We start from the raw sequence: 7537 nt of genomic DNA on the forward strand, positions 1-7537 counted from the left end.
AACATAAAACCTTAAGGTGCATCATCATCAGAGTCCTCCTCCTTCTCTTCCTCCTCATGCATTGAACTTAAATATTGATTGGCATGGCGATATACAACTTGCTCCAGCTGTGATACATTGGTCTCGACTCTCTGCTACCCCTCGCATAGCTGACGGAGCTCCTCAGTCATAGCAGTGACTCACCAGACAAGTCATGGTTCAATGACGATGAACTTAGACCCTGAGCAGATCGAGAGTGTCAGACGTCAAATGCCATACAATTTGATCCCATATCATATGCCACCCCTTTTCTCTTCCAATCAACCCGCCTCCATATCTCATAGTCAGACTGCTCAATAGCAGAATGACCACCATTACTACCAGTAGCTGTCGGGTTCTGTCTCTGGCTCTAGCTCTCGGTGTCCTAAATGTGCTCATAGTCATCCTACATAATTAAAACTAAAACCAATACATGATAATCTTTTACATTAAAAATGTAAGCAAATTGTAGAAAATCAAAGTGCTTTACTTACATAGACAAGTCAAGAAGGGTCAGAGACACTGTTACTTCCACAAGCGCTGCTGTGTTCGGATATGCAACTCCGCTGTGGTGGGTGATCGACCGAGCTCTTGAGCTTGCGAACATGAAAAAATAGAAACTAACAGATAATTGCATTAATGAATTGTTGAATCTTGAGTGCATCTTACTTTAGTGTTCTGTGTATGAAATCGATCCTCCAATGTGGAGTGCAGAATCTCTGCTACCGTCGATCCTCCAGTTTTGTTTGTTCGTATCCCTCTTTCTATAATATTTAGGAGTGGTCCATAATCGATGCCTGACGCGATCCCCAAAATTATGCCAGATCTCCTGGTGATGCTCAGGTCGCCAACAAGTCATTTACAAAAAAAATTAATAATAATAGAATAACAAAATAATTTAAAACTATAATTATAATTCAAATCAACTTATTTCACCTTAAGCTCTTTGAACCACATATCTTGATGTTTGCACCCCTTTTTATTCTAACCAAAAGTATTGTCAATGTCTGTTCATATCTCACTTGTTATTTGGGTTATTCAGAACTTTGTCGTGGTTGTTGTTCATGGACCATTACTCTTAACCTTTTTATGAGTGCAATTAGTATGCTTTGAGTACTGTTCTAGCAGCAGGTCAATGGATTTGAATTATAAGAAAAGAAACATTTCAGATAAAAGAAAATTTATATGGGTGCTATTAAATGTCTTTCTAGCAGCAGGTAATTCCATCTATTGTTGGTGCATATGATTCAATTATAAGAAACGAAGCATTTCACTGAGAAATTGAGTGGTATATATGTAATACTTTTGGATTTAACTGCTGCATATGGGTTTCGAATTACCTGCTGCATCATTTGGGTGCTAACATCCCTGTATATGTTCGATTCATTTGTAGGCTTCAAACTACTTAGGTTTTTGACATGTGTACCACACAAAGCTTTAATATATTTAAGGGGTAAATGATTTATGTTTTTATATTAGGCATATATGAGGCTTTATGTTTTTATATTGGGAAGTTCTGTTTTTCTTACCTACTGGAATCATTATGGCAGCATTTTAGATTTGCATTTGGGAGGCTTTATATTGTCCTACACTGGATTTGTGGTATGTGGTATTATTTTCTTTTGGTAGCCTGTGAGATTTAGTTTGGAAGTTTTGCTGTAGCATTTCATTGAGTTCCATTGAGATATGGAACATTAATAGTGGGAAACTGATTGTTATACAGTTGGGAATCATTCTGTTTCATTCTTGTAAATATTCAAGAGCTGGTTGTGTAACACTAAATCATTTTAGCTTTTTTCTTGGAGAGATTCAATAGTTGTTTGTGCAACTGTGAATCATCGGGCTTCCTTCTTGTATAGATCTTGCAGTTGGAATTTTAATTTCTGATTTGATTTTGAATTTTTAGTTGCAGGATGAACCTTGGAAATGCAGGGAATGAAATGGTTATTAGCTATTGGTTTGTTGCATTGGTCTCATATTCCTTTTTAAGCATTAGTTGTTGGCGAGTGACAAATTTCTGGTTACTGTAGTTACATTATCTATTTTTAAAGTTACTATATATGGCTGCCATAGTAACTGTTGTTGGGTCTTTTATTGTTTGGTTATCGAAACTGGATGGATGGTGCCTCTATTTGAAGCAACTTGGATGACCCTTCTTTAAGGCAACTGTTGCCTTTTGTGGTGTTTGTGATCAGCGGAGGAAAGCTCTGCAGTAAAAAACAGTGAAAGTCCAAGGCTCGGTTGATATATTTCTAAAATACTGCCATTTGTCAAGCAATATTTTATGAATCTTATGATTTGTTGTAGATGTAGTGTTGGCGTAATTCAATTTTTTGACTGATCTACTCTTTTTATAATAATTGCAGGACGATGAGTTCGAGGTATTCAGGGAAGTCTGGGCAAGTGATGTGTTGATATGGGCTACCGTCCTTACTACTCACGTCACGACAGACACATAGCTACGGGCTACAATTCTAGAGGTACCCAAGGTGGGGACACGGACCAAAAGACTGCAAATTTTTCAGGTGGGCCGACAGTGCAACTGTTTCTACTATATCACATTTGGACACCACTGCTCGGAGTTCGACAGTACCACAACGGGAGACCACCACATGTGGTTTGAGTGCTTTCGTTTCTACGATATCCCAGTCGGACAGATTTGCTCGGGGTTCTGAGGTATCAGAATCGGGCAACATTCGTCGTGATGTGCTTTTACATTTTAAAGTCAATATTGTCATTTTTTTCTTGTAATTTTAACATATTATTTTTTCTTTTTTTTGGGTCTTATTATAATCCATATTAGTGTGTGAATGTGTACTTCACTTTCGTATATGTCACTGTGCTTATTTGATGTAATCAAAACTTTTTGAGTTATATAAATGTTATTCAATTTTTTTGCATTTTCATGTCTTGACATTTGAGAAAATAACATTTTGCATGACAGATTATTCATTCAACTAAGGAAATCTGCAAATAAGCTGTTTACAAAACACACAAAACAAACAGCTAAACAACTTTTCCAGAACAGGGGCAAAGTGGTCGTTTATCCAGAATAAGCTGTTTTTCAAACGTACAAACCAAACAACCAGCCAGTTTATTCGGATCAGCTGCCCATCAACAAATATCAGGATCAATTGCTTATCAGCAGAAGCTAGAAAAGCTGCAGTTGCCCCAAACATACCCTTAATGTGGTAGATTCTTTTACTATTCTTTCTAGCTCGCCCTTCACTCTTTCACTAGCTCTACCTTGGGCATGCTTTCATGATCAAAACATGATTCACAATTTTTAAAAGATACGATGAATGTGAAGCATGCCACTAACAAAAAGAAGAGTGCCTAAGGAAAAAAAATTTAAAAAAAAATAGAAGAAGAACTACATAGGGAGCAAAATTGAGTAACAGAGAAGTTACGAGCAACATGCATTACATTAAAATACTCGTACAGGAGAACAATTGAACTTGTCAACTCATCCACTTGTCCAAATAACAGTTCTCCCATGAGAGTTCCCCTAAAATAACTCTCTCACAAAAACTCTCCTAATGCAACTCTATTAGGAGTGCTCTCCAAAAACAACTATTTCATGAGGGTTCTCCTAAAATAGATCTCCTATAAAGATTCTCCTAGAATAGCTCCTTTAAGAGAGTTCTCTCAAAAGAGCTTCAAGAAAGCAGTTTGCCCAAAAAAAGAGAAGTTGCTTAATGTGTGGGGCTGAGCAACTTAGACACCTCTAACTACAAAGTTAACAAAGGAAAAATTCTTATATAGAATGCTTTCTTCTTCTTTTTGTTTTATTTCATTGTGTTTTTTTTGTTAATTTTTTCTTTGTTTAAATAACGAGTAATATAATTATTACTTCTTATATAGAATGATTTCGACAATGACACTTGAGTAACTCACACATTCTAAGCAAGTTTTCAAGAAAGAAGAAAATTGTCTAAATTTTTAGATAATACTCAGTTCAACAATTGAATGGTGGATGACTTTGGAGAGATTCTTTCCACAATATAACTTAGTCAAATAATGAATAGTCGGTTACCTAGGGATTAAAGTCCATAAGATCTTGATTTAAGAGAAATTGAAAAAAATATGACTAATTCTCCATGTAGGAGAGCTTTGACCCTCATGCAAAAGATAGACTAAGTTTAATGAAACCATCTTAATTACTTTATAATTGAGTTATATTGCAAGGAAATAATTAATATAATCGCAAAAAAAGACAATTTCTTAGAAAATATTTAAGCTCTCTAATAATACTTGGGGACCTCACCCTATAAGATTATCAAGTCAACCAAACAAATAATTTGATTAAAATTATAATAAAGATGATCTGGAAATCAATGAGAGTACTCCCCCAAGGAATAATTCCCTATAGAAGAGCATAAGGCCCCCAAATAGATAAATAATTAACATATGCAAGAAATTATTTTTTTGGATTAGTGAAATAAAAATTTGTCTTATAAAGGCAAGTGATGTTTAATTTTATATTTATTATTATTTTTCTCTTTTTGCAGTAATCTTTCAGAAAGATAAGAGAATTAAAAAAAATTAAATATTTGACTAAAATCTCCTTGATAGGTTCAGGCAGCACAGCCAATAACTCAAAGGAGTTGAGTTTGTCAAAAACTTTTTTGAACTCATCTAGGAGATGAACTTGTCCAGGAGAAAAATATAACAGCTTAAGGAGCTCAACTCATTCACTCGTTTACTTGTCAAGGTGAATAACTACACTTATCGAAGAGCTTAACTCGTCCAGGAGAACAGTTGAACGTGTTAACTCATTCAGGAGAATAGTTGAACTCGTTCACTCGTCCAAGAGCGGAACTAAACTGGTCTGAGGGATCTCTCCCTAAACAACTTTCCCAGGAGAACTCTCCCAAAAGTGGTCTCCCAGTAATAGTTCTCCTAAAAAAATAACTCTCACAAGTGAAGTCTCCCCATGACTAAGTTGGCTTAATAAAGTAATTAGTAGGTCAGGACTTACCAGGATATTATAATATGAATGCCAGAAAATGACAAAGATTATATATATATTGAAAATCCATTTAAGATTTAAATATAATAACTTATATACATTCTTACCAGAAAAAACTCCTACATAGAGATCGGAAAGTTAAGAAAAACGAGAGGTCTTTTTTCACAGGGAAAAAACCAAATGGTATTTCTTTGTGAAATAAAATCAAATTGCTTTAAAACGACTAAAAAATGAGTTCTAACATTACGACTTCGTTTGAAGCAATTGCATGGTTCAGTAAAACTCCTTTAAAAGTCACATTTGCTGAACAGAAAAAGGTGAAAATTATCATTCTTGGGAAATAGTTTTAAGAGATGTTCAGAAACTTTTCCAAATGAAAGCTTTTCCACATGCTGATATTCATTGCAATGGAAGATTGCCATGGAACTTCACCCCTTGGAAAGCATACATTTGCCGTATCACTCTAATGCAGCAGCCAAATTTGCCCCTCAAATTTTAGACGCAATTTGACCGTTAGCCGCCCCATTTTCAAATTTCCTAGAAACAGTTCATGCTCTGCCCTTCTTTTGCCGCCATCTCAGACCTCAAAGCCCTCACCGCCCTCATACGATCTCCTCTTCACTCCACTCATCTTCCCCAAATCCTCGCTCGCGTCTTCTGCCTCGGCGCCCATCAGAACAACTTCCTCGCAACTCTTCTCATCGGCCGCCTCCGCCTCCCGGAGCAATCCATCAACCTCCTCCGCCTCCTTCACCGCCCCAACATTCTTCCTTTCAATGCCGCCATCCGCATTCTATCCGATTCCTCTCCCTCCTCATCTCTCTCGCTATTCCTTTCCCTCAAACGCCTCCCCATATCCCCCAACGACTTCACCTTCTCCGAACTGTTTCGAGCTTGTTCTCTCTCCAGAAACGCGCTCCATGTTTTTCAACTCCATGCTCAAGTTACTAAGTCGAGTTATAGCTCCGATCCGTTTGTCTGCAATGCTCTTCTATCAGCATATGCGAAGGGTGTTGGGCATCTTTCTTACGCACGCAAGCTGTTTGATGAAATGCCTGATAAAAGCATGGTCTGTGCATGGACCTGTTTGATTGCGGTGTATGCACGGTCTGGCGCCATAGAGGAGGCTATCTTGCTTTTTATTGATATGATTAAGGGGAATTTGATGCCTGAAGATGACACCATGGTCAGCATCCTCTCAGCCTGCTCTGGTATGGAGAGCGGAAAGGTTGATTGCTGGTTGAGAATTCTTGAAGAATACAGTAGCAGGGATTCAGCCATTGTAGTTCTTATATACCTCTATGGGAAACTGGGCAGAGTTGAGGAAAGCAGGGTTCTGTTTGAAAAAACGAGGAAGAGGGAAAATGGGACTGTGAGTATTGTGGCTTGGAACACAGTGATCAGTGTCCATGTTCAGAATGGTGAGCCCATCGAAGCTTTGAATCTTTTCCTCTGTATGCTTAACTCTTCTACTCCAAACCCTAATCATGTCACCATTGTCAACATGCTGTCGGCTTGCGCCATGGTGGGAGACCTAAAGCTTGGAAAATGGGCTCATGAATATATGAAGCATGGTGTCAGCAAAGGAATCTTAGAATCCAACAAGATCGTCGGGACTGCTTTTATAGACATGTACTCAAAATGTGGGAGCTTGAAGGAGGCGAAACAGATCTTTGACCGAATGGCTTCAAAAGATGTGGTCTCCTTTAACGCCATGATCATGGGTCTTGCCATGAATGGTAAAGAAGAGGCTGCTATGAAACTCTTCTCCGACATGGAGAAATCAAATGTAAAGCCGAATGATGGAACTTTTTTGGGATTATTATGTGCATGCACCCATTCAGGTATGGTGGATCAAGGACGTTTGATCTTTAATGATATGCAGAAGAAATATTTGATCAGTCCCAAGGTAGAGCACTACGCTTGCTTCACTGATCTCTTAGCTCGTGCTGATTTTATTGAAGAGGCCATTCAAGTTGTAAGGAGCATGCCAATGGAGCCTACTGGTCTTGTGTGGGGAACTTTGCTAGGGGCTTGCTTGGTCCATTTCAAGGTGGATGTTGCTCATGATTTTGCTCGAAGATTTCTGATTGCAGATTCTGAGAACTCTGCTGGTTATGTCATGCTTTCTAATGCTTATGCTGTTGATCAGAATTGGGAAGATATTGAGGAGCTAAGAAGGTTGATGAAGGTGAGAGGTGTGAGGAAGCAACCGGGCCGTAGTTGGATTAGCATTAATGGGGTTTTGCATGAGTTCCAAGCTGGATTCTCTTCGTGTTCTCCAGTGGAGATGATAAATTGTCTGTTGAATTCCTTGTGTGGGGAACTGAGGTCATGTTGTTATTAATTGTGCAACTAAAGTTCTTATGGGTCCTGAGGTTGATTTGAGCTAAAGCAGCTCTCAATGTTTTATGAGGATTGTTTTCTCGATTCTTTTTAAAGCACTCGGAGTCAGCCATCTTTTTTATTTATATGTCATCATATAATTTTCTTATTATAATAATCTCCCTCTCGAATCGTATTAATCATTTGAAGATGAGAGAAATC

General features: G+C 37.9%; 1 protein-coding gene across 1 annotated transcript; it reads left to right on the top strand.

The window, feature by feature from the left end:
* Nucleotides 1–5540: 5540 nt before the first annotated feature.
* Nucleotides 5541–7337, top strand: LOC110025975 (pentatricopeptide repeat-containing protein At1g08070, chloroplastic-like). Its single transcript, XM_020726691.1, has one exon. The coding sequence runs from the start codon at nucleotides 5541–5543 to the stop codon at nucleotides 7335–7337; it is 1797 nt and encodes a 598-aa protein (XP_020582350.1).
* The last annotated feature ends 200 nt before the right edge of the window (nucleotides 7338–7537 follow it).

Source organism: Phalaenopsis equestris, unplaced genomic scaffold, assembly GCF_001263595.1.
Source record: "Phalaenopsis equestris unplaced genomic scaffold, ASM126359v1 Scaffold000347, whole genome shotgun sequence".
Taxonomy (NCBI): Eukaryota; Viridiplantae; Streptophyta; class Magnoliopsida; order Asparagales; family Orchidaceae; genus Phalaenopsis; species Phalaenopsis equestris.

Bases quoted from the DNA above. Each gene is read 5' to 3' on its own strand.
- LOC110025975 (XM_020726691.1), top strand. From the start codon at position 5,541: ATGCTCTGCCCTTCTTTTGCCGCCATCTCAGACCTCAAAGCCCTCACC.